Raw genomic sequence first — 27,665 nt, forward strand, 5'->3', positions numbered from 1 at the left:
CCAGGGGAGGGAGCTCAAGATAGAGGACTTGGGGATGGCCTTCTGACCCTTCTTTTCCACAATTCTTGATGGTCACAGAGAGAACTTGACTGAGAATTTCACATTTTCTTCTGGGCAGGGTAGGAAAGGGAAACTCATTGATCAATAGGAGCATGGTGGCCAGAACTCTGCATTTGGTCAGAGGACCTGAGTGTGGGTCCATAACAGTTCTGACACTGACCAGTTGTGTGACCTTAGGTAAGTCCCTAACCCTTTCCTAGTCTCAGTGTCTTCATTTGCAATATGAGGGGCTTTAACTGGAGAGTCTGCATAGTGGAAAGGAAGCTGGTATGGAGTTAGAGGCCCAGCTTCAAATCCTGACTCTTCTGTTTACCTGGATGACCTTGACTGATCACTTCCTTTCCTGGGAAATCAGTTTCCCCACCTTTTAAGATGAAGGGAGCTGGGGTAGATAGTCTTTGAAACCTGGGACAAATCATCTCCCAGAGCCTACAGATCAACTGTGTCTTCTCATCTCTGCAACTGTTAATTCACATTCCCTTCTTGCTTCTTACAGGTGGATGAGATCTACCATGATGAATCCCTGGGGGTACACATGAACATCGCCCTGGTACGGATGATCATGGTGGGTTACCGGCAGGTAAGCACTATCATCAGTACAGGAAGGTGAGCAGGCCTAAGGTCAGCCATGGTGGGTCTCTACATTCTGAGACCTCGGTGGCAACAGCCTGGCAGTTAAAGCACTAGGTCTGATGTTAGAGGCCCTGGGTTTGAATCCCTCCTCTAATTCTTACTGCCTGTGTGTCTTTGGGAAAGCCCCTTAACTTCCTTGGGCCTCAGTTTTCTCAACTTTAAAGGAGACCGGTTGGTTTGGAGGGACTCTGAGGTCCTTTCTTGTTCTTACTCAGTGGTCCTGTGAGCTTATAAAACTTCATATGTTCTAGAAGCAAGTTGCACCAAAAGGAGCTTTGGTCTTGGAGAAGAGAACACAAATTCAAATCTTACTTTGCCACTATGTGACCTTGGGCAAAACTCTTCATTTTCTGGACCTCAGTTTACTTACTTGTAAAATGGGGATCAATCGGTCAATCAATCAAGAAGCATGTCTTAATCACCATGTACTCTGCTAGCTTATAAAAGTAAGACGATCTTTGCCTTCAGGAGCAATGATCCACTTCTTGGGGAAGTTTTGAAGAAAATGTTTTGTAAGGGTTGAAATGTTGTAGAAATGGGCTCTAAGCTCTTTACTATATGATTCTCGGAAGACCTGACCGAGTGAATGTGAGAAGTCACCAGAGAATATGGGTCAAATCATAAATGCTATGGGAGGCAGGGAAGGGAGAGGTTAATTCTGGGAGTCCAGGAGGGCATTCTGCAGAAGACATAACTTGAGGAAGACCTTGAAGGATAGATAAGGTTTGAGATAGCCAACAAAGAGTACTAAGGGTCCTTGGGGTGGAAGTGAGTGTAGGGGGCAATGAGATTGGGTTTTGGGGATCTAGGTGGGAACTAGGGAAGATTTCCCAGGAGAGCTCTGAAGCATTCTAAGGGGTCTTGAGCTTGAGCTCAGGGTAGCTTTGGGGACATTCTGGAGACCTTGAGAGCCTCTTCAGACATTGACCCAGTTATTTTAGGGTTATTAGGAGCCTCAAAGAACACCTAGTCCAACTTTTTCACTTGAAAAAGTTACAGGTAAGGAAACTGAGGCCCAGGGAGGTTCAGTAATATTTACCTGAAGTCACCCAGGTAGTGTCTAGAGATAGGGTTTGAACCTTTGATCTCTGACTTGGATTTGGATTGGACCAGTGTTCTTATAATGCCACGTGGCTTTCTCCCAAGTTAACCCTTCTCTGGTTCTTTTCCCCAAATCTCCCTCCAGTCTCTGAGCTTGATTGAGCGAGGGAACCCATCTAGGAGTCTGGAGCAGGTGTGTCGTTGGGCTCACTCCCAGCAGCGTTCAGACCCTGGCCACAATGAGCACCATGACCATGCCGTCTTCCTCACACGGCAGGACTTTGGTCCCGCAGGTATGCAAGGTACTGACTTCCCCATAGACAGGTGTGTGCAGCTGACTGGGGGGGGGGGGAGGGAGGGAGATCCTAGGCAAGAGAGGACCCTGTTCCCACCCTGCCATGACCACCTCTCTGACTCTTTTTTCTGATCTCCTCTCAAACTCTTTGAATGCACAGATTGGGAAGGTTTGAGAAACATCATTTGCTAACAGCAAAATCCTTAAGAAGGGATAAGGAGATTCAGAGAATCATCCCTCTGTTACCAGCCTGGGGTGCATCAATTCTCCTGAAGGAAGCCTCAGTTTCCTCCTTTGTAAAATGAGGAAAATAGACAGGATCATCTCTGAGATCCCCACCTAGGTCCTTCATATGCCATGGGGAGATAGTCAATGGACAATTAGAGTGACCTCTCCAGAGCTGACAAAAATCAAGAAAATAAGCCAGAATGCTGATTTTGGCCAGCATGTAGTAGGTGCTTCATTATTTGTTGGTTGATGGAGTTACTGGGCCTGAGTTCAAGTCTTGCTGTACATTTACTTCTTGAGTGATCTTGGGGAAATGATTTAACCTCCCTGGGACTCAGTTTCCTCTTTTGTAAAGTGAGAGGTTGGATCAGATGGTTCTGAGGTCCCTTCTTACTCTGGCTGTTTTCCCATGTTTCTGTAGCCTTCATTTATTCATTCATTCAATAGCCACACATTAAGCACCTACTATGGGCTATACACTGTTTTAAGGATACAAATAGAGACAGAAATCTCACTCTGGCACATATTTATTTTTAATAGTACTTTATAGTTCCAAAGCCCTGTCCTGGCAATAAATGCCATGAATATTAACTGTCTGTCACCATGAGGAAACTGGAACCCACACTGTCTAAATGACTTATCCAAGGTCACTTAAGTAATAGTACATTCAAGATTTGAACCCAGAATACAGTTCCAGCTCTTTTGAGGAAGAAAATTAAGGAATAGGAGAGGTTGGGGTATGGAATCCCATTCTAAATCAGGGAAGATTTGAGGAGGGAAATCTGTCATGGGGGAGCTTCTTCACCACCACATATATGTAGAATGATAGACACATAGTAGGCTCTAACTAAGAGCCTGTTTAATTATTTGGACTGAATCATTCCCTACCTTCTGTCCTGACAACTTATTGAAGAGGCAGCTGGGAATATATGAGGAAAAGAACAGGACCCAGAGAGGTTGGGTTTGAATCCTATCTGGGTGACCTTGGGCAAGTCCCTGCTCTTCCCTAACCTCTATTTCCTCTTTTGAAATAGGAATATTCATACTAGCACTATCTGAATCCCAGGACTATTATGAGGAAAGGGCTTGATTGGAGGTTAAATCCCCTGTGGGGAGGGAGGGACCAGGTGCTTCTCTGTCTCCCCTGCCAGCATCACTGATCATCAGTGTTCTTGAATAGTCAAATTGACTCCTGCCATATCCTGACTCCGTGAATAAACTCTCCTCAGTCCCAGAAAGAGAAATCATGAGGCTTGAGCAGTAATTTCCCAAAGGGGACCTGAAGTTGCTGCAAGAGATTGCATCAGAGCAGAAAGTCCTAGCCAGGAGGCTCAGGCAGCTAGCGTGGTTGAGGACCTAGTGTGTGCTGTGTTGGGGTGCAGAGATGGGGAAAAACTGAGTGAGGATTGTCTCCTTTCCCTGTTTCCTCTGTCTCTGTCTGTCTCTTCCTTTCCTCTCTCTGCCTCTTCTCTCTCCCCCCTTCCCTTTTTCTATCTCTCTGTTTCTCTGTGTCTCTCTTTCTCTGTCTTTCTGACAATCTGTTTCTCTGTCTGTGTCTCTCTGTCTCTATCTCTCTCTGTCTCTCTATCTCTCTCTGTCTCTCTCTCTCTCTCTCTTTGTGTGTCTCTCCCCCCTTCTCTTTCTCTGTCTCTGTCTGTCTCCCTCTCTCTCTTTCTCTGGTGATCCACTGAGGAAGGCATGGACAAGGGGTACCCAGCCTCTGACTACTGAGCTGGTGGGAGGTAGGTAAGAAAGGGCACCAGAGGAAGGAACCTTGGGCTCCCCACTGAGGGGGGACACTGGGCAAGTCACCATCTCTCTGCCTCAGTTTCTTCCTCCTGCAATGAGGGTCTAGGACCTGATGATGTCACAAATCCGTTTCAAGCCTAAGAGGCCTCTACCTGAGAGGAGGCCGCTGGCTAACAGTTGGGTCAAGCTCTCAGTGGTCTGGGAGCTCAGGGTGGTCACTGCCCCATGGGGTGGGGGAACATCTATGGGCACTTAGTCTCCTTCCTAGCAGTGTAAAGGTTTGGTTACTGTGGGTGTGGGTGAGGGTTTGGTCCAGAATTTAATTTACGTTTCAATAGTACATCTCTCTCAATCTCCTCTCTCTGTCTCTCTTCCTCTCTATCCCTGTCTCTCTCTCCCCTTTCTTTCTCTTTCTGCCTGTCTCCTTTATTCGTTCTCCTTTCCTCTTTCTCTTTCATTTCCCTCCCTCCATCTTTGCCTTCATCCTTGCTTTCTCTCTTCCTTCCAATCTCCCGTCCTCTTTTCTCTTCTCCCTCCCTTTCTCTCTCCCTTCATTTGCTCTCTCTTTGCGTCTCACTCTCCACCTTCTTCTTCTCCACTCCCCCCCTATCCCCTCCCCTCCCTCTTCTGGCAGGATACGCACCCGTTACTGGTATGTGCCACCCACTGAGAAGCTGCACCCTTAACCATGAGGATGGATTTTCCTCTGCCTTTGTGGTGGCTCATGAAACTGGCCATGTGTAAGTGACCCCCTGGAGGTCCCTGACTGGGGTAGGGCCAGGGGGAGCTTGGAGTGGTCTGGAAACTTCCTTGAAAAGGCAGGGATGCAGAGAGATGCGTTTATAATCTCAGTCACTGGGAAATGCGTGTCGCTCTTCTCCAGAGCGAGGAGCTACGCGACCTCAAAGCTCAGGTTTCTTACCCATGAAATGGGACAATAGTAGCTGTCCTTGGGAATGCCCACGAGCCACTTGGAACCTTCCCATCACAATCATTAGATAAAGATGCATGGGTCCTCAGCATCTGGCCCCCAGGTCATCCCAGTATTCCTGGGGTCACAGGATTGGGGACCACAAAGGGCCTCCAGGGTCATTCGTCTAGTTTCCCTGTTTTCTCGAATAATCATCGCTCACATTACATGGTGCTTTCTTTATGACAGCCTTGTGGGGTAGAGGAAACTGAACTTCAGAGAGGGCCTGTGATTTCCAAGCTCACATAAATACGAAGAAGTAGAGCCAAGGGGTGACTAGGTGGCACAGTGGATAGAGCGCTGGCCTTGGAGTCAAGAGGACCTGAGTTCAAATCCAGCCTCAGATACTTAATAATTGCCTAGCTGTGTGACCTTGGGCAAGTCACTTAACTTCATTGCCTTGCAAAAAACAAAACAAAACAAAAAGTAGAGCCAAGATTCAAATCCAGATTTAGATAGTAACACAATATTTCAGAGGGAGAGAGAGCTCACTTCCTCTGGGTTGGGAGAGTAAGGCAAGTTTTTTTTGGGGGGGGGGGGAAATGGACTTAAGCTGTGACTGCCTTGAAGGATGAGGAGATTTTGGAAAGGAGGAGAAAAGGTAGCATGTGCAAGATTGGGGGAATAGTATAAGCAAAGGTGCAGAGGTAGGAACCAGCAGAGTATTTTGTTTGTGAGTGTGTGTGTGTGTGTGTGTGTGTGTGTGTGTGTGTGTGTGTGGAGTGTATGTACACATGAATAACTCTATGAAAACAGATTGGAATAGGGGGCAAGGATTACCCCTTGACTAATTCAATGGGTTGGAGACTGGGGGTGCTGAAGGAGTTTGTTCAGGTTTCCACAACAAGGGGAGGAGGGTCTTGAGCCAGGTCTGGGATCTCTCATCTCCTGGGTGCTGCCCCTTGGATCCTCCTACCTTCCTTGGGCTGCCTTCTCTGCTGTGTATTGGGGAGCATCCTTGGGAAGCCCAGCTCAGGGGCCTTTCTCCTAGGCTAGGCATGGAGCATGATGGTCAAGGGAACCGGTGTGCTGACGAGACAAGCATGGGGAGTATCATGGCACCACTGGTACAGGCCGCCTTCCACCGTTACCACTGGTCCCGCTGTAGCAAACAGGAGCTGAACCGTTACCTACAGTAGGTATCCCCTTCCCCCCTACCCCCAGGCTCCTGAAGTATGCAAGGGGTCCAGAGCAGGACCTTAGTTTGGTAGGTGTGGCACCATATTTGGTCTGACTCAAGGTGAAGATGGAGCAGCCAGTTGGCCACACAGAATGACCTGAGACATGTGGAGAGAATCCAGCTGGCACAGATGTAGCCAACCATGACTCTATCTCCCCCACCTACCCCCCCCATGCCCACCATGATGATCTTTCATTAAGTGAAAATGACAGCTTGCGTTTCTGAAGCACTATTCTCTTAATGACCCCATGAGGTGGAGACTGTGTTATTATCCTCATTTTACAAATGAGTGAACTGAGGATAAGAGGGGTAAAAAGTCACTCAGTGAGTATCCGAGGTTTAAATGCAGGTCTCCTTCCTGCTCAAAGACTTCCTGCATTAGGGAGACGGCCCTAAAGAGGTAGATGATTCCCCTTCCCAAATTCTCTATGGTAAAGAATTAGGAAATAATGCAGCCAAATCTGAGCTTGCACCCTGGACTGGCCCACCCTTACTGCCCCTAGGTCTCTGGCCCAAGTCTGCTTGAGTCAGCTGGCCTAGGGACCTTTCTGTCACTCAGCGCATCCTAGGGGAGGGTTGGCTCTCAATGGCTGGGCAGGTCTGGGAAGAACTGAAGAAATAGGAGGAAGATGAGGGGGTTGGAGAAGGGGTTGGACCAGGAAAAGTTTTGCTCAATTTGGCCAGGAGCCAAGTGACAGGGAAAAGTGGGCTGGGTAAGGTGCAGATGGAACTTCCTGCTGACCTCCATGGAGAGCCTGAAGGGAGGAATGAGGAGGATGGAGAGGTGGACACGGGGATCCTGGCTCTGGTCCTGGAGAATCTGGAAGGGCATTCCTACCCCTCACACAGCCAGACCTAGCTGACCCCACCCCTGCCATCCCTGGTGTCCCCCCAGCTCCTATGACTGTCTCCTGGATGACCCCTTTGAGCACCAGTGGCCCCAACTACCTGAGCTTCCTGGGATCAACTACTCCATGGATGAGCAGTGCCGATTTGACTTCGGTGTAGGCTATCAGACCTGTACAGCCGTGAGTACTGACCCTAGGCCTGACCCAAGACAGTCTGTCAGTGAGTCTGCAGGGCCCCCAGCTACCCACCCAAGGTCCTGCAGGACATGGGGGAAAGTGTTCTGGGCTTCGGTCAGAAAAGCAGGGGCCCTCCCCAGCTCCAGGTACCACTGAATGAGCCAGGGCCCCAGGCTGAGCTGTAGCTTTCTCATCTGTGAAATGAGATGGTTGGGCTAGGTCATCGGGAAGGACCCTCTCGGCGCTGACATTCCATGTGCTGGCATCTAAGGTTCTTTCAGGCCTAACATTCCATGCAGGAAGGTAAAGGTTAAGCATTTATTAAGCACCTACTATATGCTAGCACTGTGCTGGGATAGAAATATAAACAGAAGAAAGAAGATTCCTTGCCTGTGAGGGGGTTGCATTCTAATGGGGGAAGACAACACAGGTCATTCATTACAGAGAAGTTATAGGTCCAGGATGATTATACATCATATGCACACAGACACATAACATACATAGACATAGACACATGCACATGCATATATATACATATATCCATAAATGCATAATATACAGTTATATATTATATTGGTGTGTACTTAGGCACACATTCAAATGCAAACCATCCATCTTTATATATCCATCTATCCATCCATCCATCTGGCCATCTGGCCATCTGTCTGTCCATTCATTCATCTATCCATCCATATATCATCTATCATCTATCTATCTATCTATCTATCTATCTATCTATCTATCTATCTTTTTATCCAACCATTGAAGTAATTTGTTTTTCTTGACTGTGCACAAGGAATTTTTTTTAGCCTTTTCCCCCTCTGTAAGGATGGTGTTGGAGGAAGGGACAAAACAGATATGAAAACTTGGGATGCCATAGATGTGGAAATGTGCTTGCACTTTCCGATGAGGTCATTGATTTATTTTGCTCAGCTGTTTGACTTCATTAGAAGAGCTCTCTCAGATAGTGTATATAATCTATAAATATTTGAAATGAAAAAGCAAAACACAACAATACATCAATGACAAAAAAAGATAATTCCTGGAAGGGAGCCAAAGAGTGGGATGGAGGTGCCCACACAGGAGTGTGATAGCCCAGGTCTGGGGAATACAGCAAGTATGGGAACAGATGCTGGCTGGCTGTGGTCCTTCCCCCCAAATGGAGACTCTGGAAGATACTCACCAATGGGAGAAGGGGGTTGGGGTCAGAAGGCAGTTGAGTCATGGTGGTGAAATCTAAAGAATGAGAGGCACAGCTGGGAGGGGATGGTCAGAGAAGTCTCACTGTATAGCTGGAAGGAGTTTCAAAACTAGTCTAACACCATTTTACAGATGTGGAACCTGAGATCCAGAAGTGTTGTGACTTGTCACGGCCCACAGGAAAGATGAGATTTGAGGACAAAAGACAGGCAGAGAGGACGGATCAGACTCAGAAACTCTCAGAATTGAAAGGACACCCACTTCTACCCACACCTGAACAGAAAGAGCAGTGAAGGCCAGAAAGGCCAGTAGTACCTGAGTTCAATTCCAACTGTGCGAACCTGAGCAAGTCATTTAAACCTATCTGCCTCAGTTTCCTTACCAATACAGTAAGGCTAATAATAGCACTTACTTTCCAGGGTTCTTGTGAAGATCAAATGGGATAATAATTATAAAGTGATCAGCACACTATAGAAAGACATTCCTTTCTCTTCCTCTGTTTTACAGATGGGGAAACTGAGCCCAAAGAGGTTAAAAGACACAGCTTATAGGTGTCCTGGTCAGGAGTCAAATCCACACCTTTTCATCTCTGTCTTGTCTTGCAGTTCAGAACCTTCGACTCTTGCAAACAGCTGTGGTGCAGCCACCCTGATAACCCATACTTCTGCAAAACCAAGAAGGGGCCGCCCCTGGATGGGACCGAGTGTGCCTCAGGCAAGGTACTCCATGCTCAGCTAGGGTTGGGGGAAGAGGGCAGAATTGGACTGTGATAGGGAAGACCAGGAAGCCCCCAGAGGATGGTCACTCTCCCCTTCTCCCTTCTATCTCCTCTTTTCTCCCCCATTTCTCTTTTCTTTCTCTCTTCTTTTTCTCCTATTTCTCTTTCTCTTCATCTTTTCTCTCTCTCCTCTCCCTCTGTCTCTTCCTGTCTCTCTCCTCTCTTTTCCCTCATTCTCTTTCCTATTTTTTCTCTTTCTCTCCCTCTCTCTTCTCTTCTCTTCCCTTACTCTACTCTCTTTTTTCTTTCTCTTCCCTCTCCTTCTTCCCATTCTCCTATCTCTTTCTCACTCCCTCCTTTCCTTCTCTGACTTTTTGTCTGTCTTCTCTCTCTCTTCTTTCTCTCTGTCTCTCCTTTTTATTGTTCTCTGTATCTCGCTTTGACTCTCTCACTTCTCTCTTTTCCCTCTTGCCCTCTCCTTTTCCATCTTTTTTCATATACACACATGTATATGTGTACACATATGCCCATAGACAGACAGACGGACTCAGACTCCACAACTAGGGTATCCCCGAATGGAGTGTTGAAAGAGCTTCTTAGAAGTGGGTTTGTTCTGTACTTGAGAGTTTTGGAAAAGCTCCCATATGAGCTCCCCAAGTGGGTACCCAGAGCTTGGAGCATGGTGTCCCAGAGTTGGAGTGACTGTGAAATCCTGTTCTCTGATCCCCAAAATCAGAACCTCTTCGCCCCCCCCATCTGATTCTGGCCTTATGTCACGGAGCATCCCAGGACAGGCTGGGAAAACTGGCTAATCTGGGGTCTGAGGCTTAATTGTTGTGTGATCTTAGACAAGTCACCTACTTCAAGTGTGCCTCAGTTTCCTCCTCTGTAAAGGGAAGGAGTTGGACTAGTGGTGCCTGAAATTTCCTCCAAATCTGCTATGTTAAAAGTGCTATTAATGTACAGAATATTATTATTATTATTATTATTATTATTATTATTATTATTAGGCAACTAGGCAGCACAGCGGATGGAACGCTTGGCTTGGAGTCATGAATACCTGAGTTCACTTACTAGCTGTGTGACCTTGGGAAAGTCAATTTGCCTTACCTTAACTGAAAATTGAGAATAATAATAGTATCTACTTCCCAGGATGGTTGGGAGGATCAAATGAGAGAATTTTTGTGAAGGACTTCTCAAAGGCCTAGCTCATTAGTGCCTCTCCCTTTCCATCTCCCCCTCTTCCCTTCCTTGTCCTCTTCTCTCCTTTCCTTTTTTTCCTCCCCTTCCCCTTTTCCTCCCTAGACACGTGTCAAGCCTCTTGTTGATTTTTATGGCTCTCAGGAGCAGAGGCTGAAGGAGGAGAAGGGGCAGACCCTGTTCCTGCTTCCAAGTCATTGTCCTATTTGTTAAAAGAGGAAGCTGATAATCAGACCAAAAAGCATAGGGGTGGTCAACTCCCCCCCACCCCCATCTACCTTTTCAACCTCCAGCATTCCCTGTTTCTTGTGTCTGCCCAAGGAGTCACTTCCCGCCTTAAGCAAACCTTGTGCTGCCATACATAGCAGTCACTGGGAAATATGTGGGCAGGATTAATGGATCAAGAGTCAGAAGAGACCCGGCTGTGTGGTCCTGGGCAAGTCACTCCTCCATTGTTTTCCTCATTTCCTCCTTTGTCATTGGAGGGACGTGTTCCTGCTCTGTTGGATTCCTTTGGCCCAAGTCTGAGATCAGAAAAGAGTCTGGGATGAGCCACAAGCGTTCCTGGTTGGAGATGGCCCAGCCCAAATGGCTGGGGCTTAGCCATGACTAAGTCTTGGTGCTGACCCTCCAAGTCACCCAGCTATCCCAAGAGATGACGTGCTCGAGTTTCATCTACCCACTCAACAAGTCTTAGTAGCCAATCATGTGGATATATTTTGTTTTGTTACCCATCCCTTCCTCCTTCTACTTTCCCAACAGCTCTTTCTCTCTTAATTTTGGTGGCAGGGTGTGAATTATCACAATTTCCTTTTCCTTAATATTTTAAAATTTACAAAAACACTTCCTTGCAACCAGCCTGTAAAAAGCAGATTATCATATTTTTATTGTCTCCATTTTATACATGGGGAAACTGAGACTTGTATGATTTACTCAGGATTACATAACTTCATTACATTTCAGAGCTGGGGCTTGAATCCACATCCATCATTCTTTCCTTTACATTATGCTGGCTGTCTCTAAGGACCCTGTATGTCACTTCAGAAAGAATGCCAACCAACCTTGAAGGTTTCTTAGTCTCCCAACATTTCCCTCTTGCAAGATCACTCTTATTGGAAAACAAACCAAAAACCAAAACAAATCGTGGGGATCTGCTTTGTCATCTCCTTGGTTCATTCCTTCCTTGTGAGTTGGGAAGAGTCAGACTCAGAGATGACCCCTGAATCCTCTCCTCTTTCCCAGTGGTGCTTTAAAGGCCATTGCATCTGGAAGACGTCAGAGCAACCCTACGGCCAAGATGGCAGCTGGAGCTCCTGGACCAAGTTTAGCTCTTGCTCCAGGACATGTGGGGGAGGGGTGCGTTCCAGGAGCCGAAGCTGCACCAACCCACCGTGAGTTCAACCCTCGCCCCCAAAACTAGGATTGGCCCAAGGTGGGAGGGTGAGGCAGGAAAGATGCTCAAGAAGAGACTGAGAAGAAGAAGGGGGACACTCCAGAAGCTATTTACTAGCTGTGTGATCTTTCCTTTCTCTGTGCCTCAGTTTCTTTTTTTATAAAATGAATGGAATAGTTTCCATTCTATTTATATAATAGTATAATCTTCTATTTCTATTTTTCTAAGTCTGCTCCCAACTCTAACATTCTGGGTTCTAATGCTTAGATCTGACATTCAAATTCTAAGGTTCTTTGTAGCTTTGATGATCTCTGCCCCAAGGTCCCTCAAAGCTCTGACATTCTATTTTCTAAGGCAGTGGTGTCAAATTAGAACAGAAACCATGGCTGGATATTAATTTAGAAAACCATGAGTTAATGAATATATTATATTATATTTTTATTTATTTTGTTAAACATCTGCCAATTACATTTTATTCTGGTTCTGGCAGTGCTCAGAAGTGGGCAGTGTGTTTCACAGCCCTGTTCTAGGATCCCTCCCAACTTAGACATTCTAGTTCTGTTTCCTTCTAGCTTTGATGTTCTGTATTCCTGAGGTCCCTCAAGGCTTTCTCCTTGGTGTCCTGAGGTCCCTCCCCATTCAGACATTCTAGTTCTTGAATTTTCCTGTGACATGACATTTAATAACTGTTTGTTGAATGAATTCATGAGTCAGTGAACGAGTGGGTCAAGCAGTCATGGAAAGAACAAAGAAACTGACCAGTCATCATTCCAGCCTAAAATTTTGTCTCAGATAAGGTGATAACATGATGTGGGATTACCTGGATGTCCATAAAAGACAGATGTGCCTCCCAATGATCTTTTCTTCAAAATATATTTTGGTATCTGTTGTCCATGAATTTATCAAATCCTCCTTGACCACCAGCCTTGTTTCTTCCTGGCTACATCATAAAAATTTGTTTGGGGAGCACTTCCTCTATGAAACTGCTCATCCCTTTCTTTGTCCTAAACTTCCTTTCCTTTCAAGATAGACTTGGCAGTGAAGTCTTCCCTGCTTTTCTCTCTATCCCACTTCATGGTTATTTAGGCTTCCAGCTTATTTTTTTTATCAGCCTTTGTCCTTTCAGGTTGAGTACACCTATCTCTTTCTTGAATGTCAGCCTAGCTTGGAGCCCAAAAACCTGGGTCTAAGTCCTGGTTCAGACATGTATTAACTTTATGATCTTGAGCCAATCCCTGTACCTATCTGATTCTCACTTGTATCTCTAAAAATGGAAATAATCCTAGCTTTTCCTACCTCAAGGGGTTGCTGAGGGAAAAGTTCTCCAAACTGGGATACTCCAGCAAAATGCCAACTGTTATTATTTCTGACAGCTCTCATATGGGTCAGAGATGTTTGATTCCTCAAGGCAATTGCCTTTCATTAAATAGAGCCCTCCAGGATTCTGACTCTCTCTCTATTCTGAGAGGGCCACTGATCTCAACCCTTGCTTAGTTCTTGATCTCCTGGGAGGCTTGTAGAGCTGGATGGGAACTTAGCTCAAGCCCCTCATTTTATGGATGAGGAATCTAAGGCCCTAGGAGTTAAATGATTTGCCCAAGGTCACAAAGTGTTAAGTGGAAAAGGAGGGATTTGAACCCGTGTTCTTTGCCTAGTACTTTTTCTATCACATTATATCATCTTTGAATTAGAATCTTGATATCAAAAGGTTATAAGGACCCTTCAGTGTCCTGTATCCTGGTTTACAGTTCGGTATCAGAGATTCTTCCCAACATGATGGTCCAATCATTGCTAGAATACTTTCAGTGATGGGGACTTCATTGCCCTCAAAGACTGTACATGGCATTATTGGCTGGGTCTGAACATTAGATAATTCTTTAAGATGAGACCAAATTCCCCCACTCATATTTTCTAATCATCTAATCTTCCCTCATTTGACTTTCTGCCATTTACAAGGTGTAGCAGGGACCTTTCAGAGAAGATGGTGGCAAATGCAGTTTTCCCAAACTTTTTCAGTGCACCAACAGTAAATTTACCCAGATTGCATAGTGAGTTGAACCTGGGACTAGAGTGGGAAGGGAGGGGAAAGGAGTGAATTTTTTTTTTAAAAAAAGATTGTTATTAAATAGGTTGTTGGGGAAAAAAAAGCCAAACCAAGTATGGGAGGAGACCCCTTTCTGTGCTGTAATGGATTGATGAAGAGATCAGACCAATAGTATAATGGAAAGGACCTTGTGTTTGGAATCAGAAGAATAAGACCCACACTTATGCCCTTTTGTCCAAGTCCCTTCTCCACTTTGGGCCTCAGTTTCCAATTCTGTAAAATGAAAGGTTTGAACTCTGTGATGTCTGAGGTGCCTCCTAACTCACTTGAATGATCTGTCAGTCATCAGACCTTGTGGTTGCTTCTTCAGGCCAGCCTATGGAGGCCGCCAGTGCCCAGGCTCCATGTATGAATATCAGATCTGCAACATGGATGAATGTGGGGGCCCCTACAAGGACTTCCGAGCCCAACAGTGCTCCAAACGCAATTCCTATTATACCCACAAGAATGCTCGGCACACTTGGATCCCCTATGAGCACGATGATGGTGAGTTGGACCCCTTCCTCCTCATCCACTGCCCCCATTTGATTTTCTACCATTCACAGGGTCTAGCAGGGACCTCTCAGAGAAGACGGTTGCAGATTCAGCTTTCTCAAACTGTCTTAGTGCAATCCATTCCCCAGTATTGAACTTACCCAGACAGGTTAGTGATCTGGGCCTGGGGGGCTGGACTGGAATGATTGAGTGAGAGCTGGACCATCGCTGCTCCAGCTGTGAAGTCCTGGGAAGCACAGAATCAAGACGTCTCAGATAAAAGGTCAAACAAATCTATATCTCATTCAGGAATCTCCTCTATCTACACCTTAGTGAGGATTTCTCCAGCCTTTCACTGAATTCTTCTTCTGATGGAGAGATCAAGGTGCAACCAACCTGTAATCATGAGACCTGGGTTCAAACATGACTCTTCCTCTTTAGTATTGGTATGAGCCTGGACAAACGACGTGGTCCATTTCCTTTTCTAGGAATTGAGCATTTGGGGTTACATGGTAACTGGGGTCCCTCCTCCCTCCAGATCTTTCCCAGCTTTAAATCAGATGTTCCTTCCCATTTCCACTACTGAATAGTTTCCAAAGTTAGAAAATTCTTTTTTCTACTCACCTGAAATCTGACTCCCTGTGACTTAGATTTGATTCACTTAATTCAATCCAATTTGATTTAGTTCAAGGGGCATTTGTTATAGACCTGCCATCATGTTCCAGGAAATGTGCTAGGTGATACAGATTCTGAGATAAAAACAAAGCAGGGTCTGCCCTTGAGGAGCTGACATTCTTCTGGGAACTAAGATGAATTTCAATGAATTCTTTTCTAAAAGCTGGGATAGACTTAGAGGTCTTTTACAGATGGGGAAACTGAGACCAGAGTGAAACATGATGGTTATTTATTTGTGTGTGTGAGGCAGTTGGGGTTAAGTGACTTTTCCAGGGTCTCAGCTAGTACATGGCAAATGTGTGAGGTCACATTTGAGCTCAGGTCCTCCTGACGCCAGGGCTGTGTTTATCCACCATGGTCCCATCTAGCTGCTCTGGTGCATGGGTTTTAGGAGAGGCAGGACTTAAAGGATTGATTAAGAGATCAGACTAATAGTGTAGTGGAAAGGATCTTGCATTTGGAATCAGAAGAATAAGACCCAGACTTCAAATCACATTTGTGTCCTTTTGTCCAAGTCCTTTCTCCACTTTGGGCCTCAGTTTCCAATTCTGTAAAATGAAGGGCTTATACTCTGTGCTGTCTGAGTTGCCTCCCAACTCACTGGGATGATCTGGCAGTCATCATATGAAGAGATCTTGCCTCAGAATCTTGTGCTCCCAATTCTCTTATATTTGTCTATTGACCAGGGCATGCCACCTGGACAGTGCAAGCTGTGTGATCTTGAGTCATTTCTGACCCCGATCCTGGATATGTGTGTGCTGCCACCTGCCTAATACAGAGTTATGGCCAATGTTCAAGGCCAGGGGTTTGGAGAAAAAGTTAAGGTGAATTTTGATCTGAGGAAGGAGGAACATTGAAAATGCTCTAAGCTCATGGATCATCGAATTTGGAAATCATTTCATTCCTCCTGCCTTCATTTTATTGATAGGGAAACTAAGAGAGGTGACTACCCAAGGTCATAGCAGCAACAACTAGTTGTCTACCCTGGGTCTCTCTGGCCTTCAGTTTCCTCAGCTATAACATGAGGGACTTGGACTTGATAACCTCCAAGATCATTTCTAGATCCGAATCAGTGAGAGAACCGGAGGAACAATGGACAAAAGCACTTGAATATGGAGTCTTTATAAAGATGTGGGCTCTCTCTCCTGTCACTCCCTCTTTGTCCTTGGACAAATCACTCGCTTTCTCACTGGCAAATAGTAAGTTATTGAGTGATGATTCCTGAACTTGAAATCAGGAGAGCTAAGCTCCACCATATACCAGCTATGTGATCTCGGGTAAGCCCCTTGACATCCAGGTGTCCCAATCACTACTTTTTCAAATAGGGGCAATCTGCTCCTCATTCCTGATCTCCTAGAAAGCATCTCGGAAACCTTGCTGTTTTTCTAATTGTATTCATCCCTTTCTCCTGCCAGAGGCCCAGAAATGTGAATTGATTTGCCAGTCTGAAGATACTGGGGATGTGGTTTTTATGAACCAAGTTGTCCATGATGGCACCAGGTGCAGCTACAGGGACCCTTATAGCGTATGTGCCCGAGGAGAGTGTGTGGTAGGTATCTTGCCAGACCCTTTCTTTGTCTGGAGGGAGAGGCCTGTTTGATGGGCAGCCTGAATTCTAGTCCTCCAAGGATGCCTTGTCATTGGGTGGAGATGGCTCGGGTCCTCCAGAGGCCTTCTAAGACAGTTGGGAGAAGGATTAGTGTTTTTCCCCTGATGACCAGTCTGGTTCACTACAGGGAGGTTCTTTTTTGTGATGACTTTTTTTAACCACCATTGAATTTGTGACAATGACCTCTTAGGATATGGAAGTCTGGGGGTCTGCAGAGTGGAGGGAAGAGATATCCACTTATGACATCATGGATCCTTGGAAGTATTGACAAATGAGGAGACAGAAGTACAGGAAATGATCATAGAATTTTAGAGATCAAATGACTTATCCAAGTGAGTTAATATAAAAGGTGGCAGGTCATTTGACTTCCAGTCCAAAGCACTGATAAGGGAAGGATCCCTAGTTCTTACAACAAGAAGGCCTTTGGAAGTAAAATGCTCATTGATTGAATGATTGATTGATATTCTCTGCCTTTGGTGAGCCTTGAGTCTAAACCAAGTGGTTTAATCTCATTGAGCCTCATTTCCTTATCTGCAAAAATCAGCATCATAATACACTCCTTCCCATGAAGGGCTTTTGTGAAGAAGGTGTTTTAGAAACCATAAAACCCTTGGGTAATAGGAAGCATTAAATTTAATTAAATTGGTGCTGTTACCTTCCACATAATCCTACTCCCATGTGTGTGGAAGTGAACACATATTTTCAAAGGCTTTAGCAGACAGAGCACCAGACCTGGAAGATTCAGCTTCCTGAGTTGAAATCTGCACTTGCACACTTACTAGCTGTGTGATCCTGACCAAGTCACTTGATTCTGTTTGCTTCAATTTTGTAAAACGAGCTGGAGAAGGAATGGACAAATCACTCTAGTATCTTTACTGAGAAAAATCCCAAATGAGATCACAAAGAATTGGGCACCACTGAACAACCACCACGATCTAAGTCAATCAATCAATCAATCATTGAACTAGTATTTCTTAAATGCTTTCTATGAGCCAGGTCCTGGAAATACAAGTACAAAAGGATGAAATGATCACCATCCACATTATTTTTAGTACTTTTTTTAATGAAATAAGAAGTCTGGTTCCTAATATCAGCTTAAATCTGAGACTATCTGGTGTGGGTCAATGTCCAGCTTGGTTGAGTATGGAGGGCCACATCATCAATCTGTGGGGCACTTGATGATGAATTAATTCTTAGTCCATGGCAGCAATGACAGAGAAAAATGATTCCCAGTTCTATATCTGCCTTGACATTAATTGTGCAATCAAGCGATGGAAAAGGAGGTGGAGGAATAATAGCCCCTGAGATAAGTTGATAAAATGAATTTCTCTTCTTAACTTGGGGAACTATGAGCATACAATATTACTTGCATTATTGGATTAAGGACTGAGTTCATTAGTTTTGCTTGGCTGTTGTCTTTATTACAAAGCAAGGCTTACTGGGTAGTGGTTGGGCTGGAGAAAATATATTGAGTCATCATTATTAGATAAAAGCAAAGAGCATTTGAACTCAATACAAAAAGAGAAGGGTGCTCAAGACTGAATAGCCTTGTGGTTGGTGCATAGGTTGCACTAGATGACTTGTAGAAGGCTCTTCTAACTCAAATTCAGGATAAGAATCACACAGTACTTAGAACTTTCATAATCAAAATTAACCTAAAGGTTGATGCTCTGGATGTCAGAACTGAATCATTGAATAGCAAGTGGGCATGCTGCTATAGAAACTGGGTCACATCCATCTCGATAGCAAATTGGAAAAATTTGAGGCAGAAGGTAACGCAAGACTTATAGACCCAGATATGAAAAAGATGAGACACTCAAATTAAAAATATGGGGGGGGGTTAACCATTGAATGGCCTGTGTGTCATATAGGTGTCCATGTAATAGTGAAGGATCTAAAGAAGTCCCCTTGGTCTCCTCATTAAGTAGCAGAGGCAGGTTACTCAGAATGAAACAGTGGAAAGAGTAGAGGACATGGGTTCAAATCCCTTCTTTGCCTCTAAAATCAAACAATAACCTCTCTAGACTTGAGTTTCCTTCTGGGTAAAATGAGGGAGCTGGATATGGTGGTGGTCTCTAAGGTCCCCTTCCAGTTCTTAGGAAAAGAAGGGTTTCTGTCTAATACTTCTGAAGGATGAAATTACTGATTAACTGGTGTGTCCCTCAATGTTTAGAGTTACTATTTGAACCAAAAAATAGCCAATAAACATTTATTAAGTGTCTATCTTGGGCTAAACATTGTGTTGGTGATCCAAAAAAAAAAAAGCATAAGACAGTTCCTGCCCCCAAGGAGATTACAATCTAATCAGAATAGATAACACATAAAAAGAAACAGAAGAGGGCAGTTGGAGTCAGGGATGATGATTGTGTTGGAACCAGTTCAGACAGTCTTGGAATCTGCAGGCTCTGATTTATTATTTTATTGACTTTCATTATAGACTTTTAAGGAAGTGATAGGGAAAATGTCAATGATGACTTAAATAATTAGCTCCTCCTGGTGAGCCATTTGTTAAAAATTTATCAGCACATTCCTCAAATCACATTTCTATTGGCCATGGAGGAAATCTCACACTTTCCCATCACAATCTTGTGAAATCAATAAAGTTAAATTAATCAGTTCATTTCCATATTAGATCATGTCACTTTGCTTTGAGAAAGGCATGCCTGGCTTATGGAGTGGAGAGGGTCTTCACTCCCATATAGTATCCTCACTTACTAGGCACTGGACAAGATTTGGACTTCTGGAGAATCAATACTTCAATTACTGCTTCGAGATGTTCTAAACCCTGGGTGATCCCAGGACTCCATCTTCGGGGGCGGGGGGAGCAAGGAAAGTTTTGGGTCCCAAACTGTGTCCCAGTTACTACTGACTCTGACTTTGCCAACAGCCTGTTGGGTGTGACAAGGAGGTCGGGTCCATGAAACAGGATGACAAGTGTGGTGTCTGTGGGGGTGACAACTCCCATTGCCGGACAGTGAAGGGCACCCTGGCCAAGGCCCCCAAACAGCCAGGTGAGCTTCAGCTTGGGGGTTGGCTCATAAGAGGGCAGGGCTGCAGGTATACTGAGCAAGGTGATAGAGGAATGTGGTCCATGAAAGAGAGCATCATCAGGAATCTGTAGGTCTTTGAGATTCCCCAGTTTGTGCCCTCATCTTCCAGTCACTAGGCTGATCCTACTGGACTAGAGATCATAGAAGGGACTCTAGAGACTCTCATTTTACAGATGAGAAAACTGAGACCGAGAGAGGGAAAGGAAAGGCCAGAGGTCACATGGGAAGTTGGAAAGAATGCTTCAATTATTTGCTGCTGCCGCAGTTCTCCACCTCCTCCCATCCTCCTGCATGGTACCCTTCCCTTTAACCTTCCTCAGATACCTCCTAGGTGCCAGGCCCCTCTAAGATGGTACCTTGCCATCATTTGCCTTTCCCTATGGAGATAAAGCATCCCCTTTGTATTCCTTTAATGGTGCCAGAGCAGACACCTTTAGAAGAATCCTCACATCTTCCTTGTTGTCTCCATCCATCCAGGGTCTCTTAAATTGTTCCACATCCCTGCTGGAGCCAGGCACATTCAGATTGAAGAGCTAGAGAAGGAGCCGGAGACCATTGGTAATGATCATAATAATGATAATTAATCATAACTAATAGATCTAAGAACCAATGTAGGCCAAATCCCTTACAAGATCTCATTGGATCCCCCAACAAACCCTGAGAGGGAGGTGCTGTTCTTATCCCCTTTTTATAGATGAGGAAACTGAGGCAAGTGGGAGTAAAGTCACTTACCCAAGGTCACCCAGCTAGGAAATGTCTGAGGCTGAATTAGAACTCAAGTCTTCCTGAGTGCAGAACTGGGCTCCATCCATGTTTCATATCCCTCTAAAACCCAACAATGAGTTTATATAGAACTTTTCACCACAAAGTAGGGGAATTGGGACAGGGAAAGAGACTGGGCCTCCCAGGTGAAGAAACTGCCTCTACCAATGCAAACTGACACCTTCTCTGCACCTCAGGGTCCTGTCACTTAGCATTGCTGCCAACAGGTGAAGTGACTTGCATAGGTACATGCCAGAGGGGAGACTTGGACCCAGGGCTTTTGGCTTTGAGGCCAGCGCTCTATTCTCCACCAATTAATAAACAGATACTTTTAAAGTACCTACTGTGTTCCAGATAGGTGTCATACCAAAAAAAATCACTGTGAGCTCATGGGGATACTTCCTGCCTCGAATTAACTCAAGAATGTTAGAGTAGGGGGAGGCCTTAGATGCATGTGCATACAGATTATATGTAGCTATGGATGTCTACATATGTGTTTTTACAGAAAACATAAATATTCATAAATCTCTCCATACACCTCTGCTTGTGTATTTATGTGTGTGTATTCATCCACACATAGAGTACTAGCAGAATTTTAAACTTGTTAAAACTTATGAAATCTTAAACCTTCACTAAGACTTTTGGGACACTCTCTCTGTAATATTACATTTATATATGATATCTATAATATAATGTATCTATACATATATACACACATATCTATATCTATCTATATCTATCTATATATATATATATATATCCATCTATCTATGTATCTATATCTACACCTCTCTCTCTATAGATAGATATATAGATGTCTACATCTACAAAGTAGTTTAATTCAGTCTAGTTTGAAAGGGAGGCCACTAGTTATTGGGGCAATCACAGGAAAGATTTCCTAGGAGAAGTAGTTGACTTGGAGATTATTAATATTGATGTGAGAGCTGAGACTCAGAGAGGAGAGCAACTTGCCTGAAGTTACCTCTGAGTAAATGGGAGAACTGGAGTGAATGGTCTCCCTCCTCATACCAACCTTGCCTTTCTCCCAGGCTCAGTTTGGGGGTTCCCTCCTAGTGAAGCCTGTCCTGACCCCCCCAATAGTTACTTCTCTGGGAGCTTGTTCTGTTTCTTCAGGAGAAACAGGGGCCATTTTGGTTTTTGCCATTGTATCCCCAACACCCATAGTGCTGTAGCTTCTGAATTAATGTTCTTTGAATTAAACTAATCCAATGACCTCCCATCTGCCATAGCGGTGAAGAATAAGGCTACAGGTAACTTCATCCTCAACCCCAAGGGCAAAGATGCCGAGAATAGAACCTTCATTGAAATGGGCCTGGAATGGGAGTATAGTGTGGAGGACTCAAAAGAAACTCTGAAGACCAGTGGCCCTCTGCCTGAAGCCATCACTGTCCTGGTAAGTCCCCTTGGATGCCCTTCTAATCCTGCCCTTCTCCACCTCTGCCTGCCTCCATCCATTGGACCAAGAACCAGGAGCTTGGTCAGAGCACCCAGATCCTGGCTGTGGGCTCTGCACCGGAAGGACTATGCAGTTGGTCACAGGATGACTGCAATCTAGGCTTCTGCTTTTCCCTTGCATTCCTCCTTTTCCGCCTTGCCCCTGACCTTCTTTCCTCAAGCCCGTTGCGTAGGTTAGCATTACAGGAGAACACCCTAGAAACCTGCTTATTTCTGGGCCATTTGACATCTGGGATGAGTCCATAATCCTTTCTATTTTGTAGTGGGCCTTAGGGGTTCCAAAGCGTGGCCAAAGACTAGGCATCAACAGTCCTGCTTCCAGGCCCAGCTGTGCCACTTCTCACATTGGAGGAATCATGTCCTCTCCTTGAACTTGTTTCCTTCGATAGCAAATAAGTTGGAGTGACTAACCACTTAAGTCCATACCAGCTCTAAATCTATGGATTAGAGAAAAGGGAGGAAGTGATTCTCTGACTCTTCAGCACAGAAAGAAGGAACAAAGGGTAAGGGTGTGGGGGGGGACCTGGGCTATTTTTAAATCACAAATTCCCCCAAATCTCAGAATTAGGATGGAATTTTTAGAACATAGAACATCAGTTGACCTTAGAACACAGAATGTCAGGTGTGGAAGAGAACTGAGAACACAGAACATAGAAGGCTGGAGCTAGAAGGGGCCTTAGAGCATAGGATGTTGGAGCTGGAAGGTTATGTAGAACATCAAAGCTGAACGAGACCTTAGGACATAGACCAGCAGAGTTGGAAAGGATCATAGACCATGAAAACTGGATTGAACCTTAGAGAATGGAAGGTCAGAGCTGAAAGGGACCTTAGAATGTAGAATGTTAGAGCTGGAAAAGATCTTAGTGGAATATAGTATGTCAGAGCTTGGAGGGACCTCAGGACCTAGAAGGTCAAAGTTGGAAGAGATCTTAAACATAGAACACCAGAGCAGGAAGGGACCTTTTAGCATAAAATGTCAGAGCTGGAAAAAAGCTTAGAGCATGGGCAATTACTTACAACTGAGACTATTAGAATTGGAAGGGATCTTTCAGTATGGAACATCAGAGTTTAGAATGCAGAACATAGGACATCTGAGCTGGAAGAGACCTGGTATCACCTCTATTGGATAGAAGACTCTAAAGACTTGAGAGGGGAGCTGACTTTTCCAAAGTTAGGAAGTAGGTGGCAAGGCTGAAATTCAAACCCTGGTGAACTGAAGCCTTTTCCAGTTCTCTTTCCACTAAGACTTCCTACTCCTCTCACCTTAGATTTGGTTGGGGGGGTCAATCCTAGGAAACTTTAGAGGGAGGGGGGCCTCCTTTGGTCAAGGGGTGGCATGGGAGGGGTTCCTACTGCTTTCTCCCCAGACCCCTCACATCGAGTCAGTGAGGTAGGCAGTGCGAGTGTTCTCATCACCATTTTACAGATGGGGAAACTGAGGCTCAGAGAAGTTCTGTGACTTGCCCAAGGTCACCCAGCTAGTGAGTGACAGAGCTGGGACTCGATCTCAGGTCTCCTGACTCCAAGTCCAGCGGTCTCCACACTACCCCTTGCAACCACCTCCCAACCCTAGGTCGTCTCCCAAGGGGACAGCAACTCCAGGAGCAGCCTGATATACAAGTATGTCATCCATGAGGACCTGCTGCCCCTCATAGGGAGCAACAATGTGCTCCTGGAAGAGACGGAGTCCTACGAGTGGGCCCTCAAGAACTGGTCCCCCTGCTCGAAAACCTGTGGAGGAGGTGCGTCTGGTGTTTGGTCGAACCAGAGTGTAGACAAGTTGTGGCTCCTGCTCTCATGGAGCTTACAGTTCAAATGTAGAGGGTGAGAGAGAGGCCAAGCCAAATGTTCTCTAGGTCCTGAAGGAGCAGGGGAATATCAGGGTAGACTTCCTGGGGGGGGGGGAGAAGAGGAGTCACTTCAGTTCAGCTTTAGGGATTGGGAGAAATCTTACAGATGAAGGGCAGCAAGCACATTGGAGTTCATCTTGTCTAAGATCACCCATTTTACAATTCAGGAAACTGAGACCCCAGGTCTCAGTGACTTGCCCAAGGTCACACATGGAGGAACAGTGCCAGGATTCTCATGAGAGTTCTATTGTGGCTGATGCTTCACCCACTGCCCTACACGGGGAGGTCAGATGTCCCACACCTAGGGAACCACCCAACTAAGGTCATCTGGAACATCTCAGGGCAATTCATTTTGACTCTAGAATAGAGTATGGGGATGAGAGAAATATGAGGTAAGGCTAGATTCAACAAAATGTGAGAGATGGGGGTGTAACTGATACAAATATGAAGACCCTGGACCAGTCACTTGCAGTTGATGTCAATGACCATCACAGGGGCAGCCCCCTTACCTCATCTGGCCAATAGGGAGCTGGAGCAGGTAGCTCTACCCCACTCCCACCCTTCTAGAGAGCTTTGAGAAGTAGCCCTAGCTAATTGAAATAACCAACCTAGCTGCTTTAGAGGATGGTGGGAAAGAAAATAAGAAGTGAGCAGGACCTTGTGTTTAGTCTTATATGGAACATAGTGCCTGTCCTCAAGCTTCTTACAGTTCAGAGAGGCAGGTAAGGGAAGACTCTAAGGATCTCATGGGACGGGGGTCATCTGAGCTATTCTTTGAAGGAAAGCAGGATGCTAGGAAGAGGAGGTGAGAACAGGGCATTCTAGGTAAAGGACACAGCTTGGGCAAAGACAAGGAGGTGGGGATGTTTCCTACATGTTTCATCTGAGATAAGGCTAAAGGAGGAGGGGAGCTTCCACCCCAAGGGAATGGGCTCCTCCTGATGCTCCTGTCTCTGGTCCAGGTGTCCAGTACACCAAGTATGGCTGCCGCCAGCGGAGTGGCCATCGCATGGTGCACCGCCACTTCTGTGACAACCAGAAGAAGCCCAAGCCCATCCGGAGACGCTGCAGCCAGCAGGAGTGCACCCAGCCCTTGTGAGTGCCCACCCACTTATCTCAAAGCCTGGCTTTCCCATCTCTCCTCTCTCCTGTCTCTCCCCACCACCCAGGTTGATCCATCCACCAGGATGATGTGCTTCCAAAATGTCTTCATGGGAGGAAGTTCTAACTAGACTCAATGTGAAAAAAAACCCTGGGGTCTTGGTGGGCTTCATGCTCAGTTTAAGCCAGTGGTGTAACATGAGGCCATAACTGAATTGTAGTATTATAGATATGAGACTGTCTAGGGAGTCAGAAAGACCTGGAGGCAAATCCCACTGAAGACTCTTACCAGCTGCGTGACCTTGAGTGAGTCATTTAACTTTTCCATCTTGAGGGAGGGTCAGTAACCCCAACTTCCAGACACATGGTGTCCTCAGGGGTTTGTGGGCACTCTCCTCTCTTGGCTACTCATTCAACCAACAAATCAATGAACATTTGATGCCAGGCACCCTGGCTGCTTATAAAAAGTCTCCAAAAGGGATTTGGGGGACTAGATCTCTGAGCTTAGGCACTTGAGATTTAGAGGAAGGGAGGTAGTCCCCTTTTGACATTTAGGACCACGATGTTCTGGGGCAGGCTCTCACTGTTCAATTTTCAGCCAGGGTTTCCGCCTCAAAAATCAGCAAATGTCACAAATAAGGGCTTGGTCTATGTTTTGTTGATTGTCTTGACTCTTCTAAGAAGGTGGTAGAGGAAATATTGATAATGCAAATTAAGCTTAAAAGCATGTCATGTATTTTGGAGAACTGGTTGTTAAACATATGCTAGCATACCCTGCTTAAAACCCTAGATGTCAATGATAGAACATAGATCGCAGTCAATCAAGTCTGAATGGGACCTTAGAGGTCACCAAACTCTCATTTTATAGATAAGGAAGTTGCTAAGAGTTCCTCTCTAAGCCTTCTAAATCTATACTAGGTGAGTGGGCTTCACTGCCTTTCTCTGGGCCTGGACTGTGCTTTCACTGACTTGAGGTTTGCTGAGGAAACTCTCTCCACCAATGCAGATAGCCATTTGGTCTGCTACCTGATAATCTTTACACAGGGACCTGCTTAGAAGACAGTGATTAGTCCAGGATCACACTGACAGAACATCTCAGAAGTGAATCTTTAGGGGCGGCTAGGTGTCATAGTGGATAAAGCACTGGCCTTGGAGTCAGGAGTACCTGGGTTCAAATCCAGTCTCCCACACTCAATAATTACCTAGCTGTGTGGCCTTGGGCAAGCCACTTAACCCCATTTGCCTTGCAAAAAACTTTAAAAAAAAAAGAAGTGAATCTTTAACCTTGGCCATTCTAACTCTTCAGACAAACAGAGAGACGACCTCCTGTCAGATCTTTAGATATTTCTTCTACTGCACCACATAATTCTTTGGAACAGAAGTGAAGGATGTGATCAATCAGTCATCCAACCAATCAGCATTTATGAGGCAACTACTGTGTTCAGTATGGGAACATAAGAACAAAAAATGGCAATGATCTCTACTCTAGGGTAACAAACCCTGCCCCCTGTGCTGGAACATCTCCATCTGGGAATTCCTTCCTGATCACAGTTACCGCTCTCTCCTTTCTCAGGTGGGTAGCTGAAGACTGGGGTCCCTGTAGCAAGACCTGTGGAAAGCTAGGAGTGCAGACTCGGGCAGTCCAGTGCCTCCAGACCCTTCACAATGGTACGAATCGTGCTGTGCCTATCAAGTATTGTCCTGGTGATCGACCCGAGGCCCGGAGGCCCTGCCATCGAGTGCCTTGCCCAGCCCAGTGGAGGACGGGAGCCTGGTCTCAGGTGAGTCTCTATCTCTTCAGGTGCTGGGAAAGACTTGAATCTTGATGGATCATGGTAGGGTGGGGGAGGTGCTAAGGGGCAGCAATATTGTGGGGAAGTCCATTATTATCTCTTCCCAAGGCTAGGACTCTTCTTTCGCAACTCTGTTCTCTTTCCATTGGATCTTGCTTCTCTAAAAAGAAGAAACCCAACCAAGGTCTTCAAATGAGCATGATCAGGATTTGGAAAAGTTCTTTACCTGATTTAGATGCTGGCTTTTTCATTCATCCTCATTTAGCCGCCTTCTCTTGGATGTGGCTTTCATATTCCAAGATGGCCCCCAAAAGGCATCCTTTGCAGCCACATGGTTCTCCTCAGGGTTCTTCCTCTTCTCCTCATAGGAATCATTGCTGTTTGTATTTTTAGATTTTTTTTCTTAGGAGCTTCTCAATCCTCTTAGTTTGATTTCCTCTACAGGGTGTCAGACCACCAGAGCCCACCAAGCATTTCTCCCAACCATTTGGAATCTGTTCTATCAAAACCTAGGGTGCCCATCCTATGGTACAGTGGAAAGGGAACTGGGTCTGGAGTTAGAGAATGAATTAGCATCTAGAGTGATATGATATGAGGAAATTGGAATCAGATTATGACTGGCTTAAATGCCAGGCAGAGAAGTTGACAGAGCCTGGAAGCTATAGGGAAACATTTAAGGTTCTGCAGAAGGGAAGGTGACCTATGTAGTCTTCACCCTTGAGCTTATTGTGTACTCAAGGTCATTGTCGGTGACTTTGGTATTACATGGCCAATTCCTCAGATTCCCCATCTGTAAAGTGGGGAATATTTGTACCATCTACCTCAGAGGATGGTTGGAAAGCAAAGACCTAATAAAGACACTCTAGGAGTCAATCAACAGCAAGCATTTATTAAGCTCCTACCATATGTCAGACACATAAGTTGTGGGGGATACAAAGAAAGGCAAAAATGTTTTCTGCCCTTAAGGAGCTGCCACTCTACTGGGGGGTGCCATGTGTAAGTAAGTCTCTGTACAGGATTTGTATGGGGTGGACGGGTAAGGAAGGCAGATTGGGACTTACCAATGGTCATCATTTTTC

The 27,665-nt window shown here is 45.3% G+C and overlaps 1 protein-coding gene across 1 annotated transcript in view; it reads left to right on the forward strand.

Annotated features, from left to right (window-relative positions):
- The window catches only part of ADAMTS14 (ADAM metallopeptidase with thrombospondin type 1 motif 14), a 101,086-nt gene that overhangs the window by 69,363 nt on the left and 4,058 nt on the right, over positions 1 to 27,665 (forward strand). The window contains exons 6-20 of the mRNA XM_074236166.1: positions 557 to 640; positions 1,880 to 2,027; positions 4,641 to 4,746; positions 5,968 to 6,111; positions 7,052 to 7,184; positions 8,987 to 9,100; positions 11,542 to 11,690; positions 14,107 to 14,282; positions 16,361 to 16,494; positions 19,442 to 19,565; positions 20,082 to 20,162; positions 21,617 to 21,780; positions 23,416 to 23,584; positions 24,655 to 24,787; positions 26,367 to 26,574. Coding sequence (XP_074092267.1) covers positions 557 to 640; positions 1,880 to 2,027; positions 4,641 to 4,746; positions 5,968 to 6,111; positions 7,052 to 7,184; positions 8,987 to 9,100; positions 11,542 to 11,690; positions 14,107 to 14,282; positions 16,361 to 16,494; positions 19,442 to 19,565; positions 20,082 to 20,162; positions 21,617 to 21,780; positions 23,416 to 23,584; positions 24,655 to 24,787; positions 26,367 to 26,574 — 2,067 coding nt within the window. The remainder of the gene's footprint in view (positions 1 to 556; positions 641 to 1,879; positions 2,028 to 4,640; positions 4,747 to 5,967; positions 6,112 to 7,051; positions 7,185 to 8,986; positions 9,101 to 11,541; positions 11,691 to 14,106; positions 14,283 to 16,360; positions 16,495 to 19,441; positions 19,566 to 20,081; positions 20,163 to 21,616; positions 21,781 to 23,415; positions 23,585 to 24,654; positions 24,788 to 26,366; positions 26,575 to 27,665) is intronic.

The sequence above is a fragment of the Macrotis lagotis genome, chromosome 4, assembly GCF_037893015.1.
Source record: "Macrotis lagotis isolate mMagLag1 chromosome 4, bilby.v1.9.chrom.fasta, whole genome shotgun sequence".
NCBI classification, from domain to species: domain Eukaryota; kingdom Metazoa; phylum Chordata; class Mammalia; order Peramelemorphia; family Peramelidae; genus Macrotis; species Macrotis lagotis.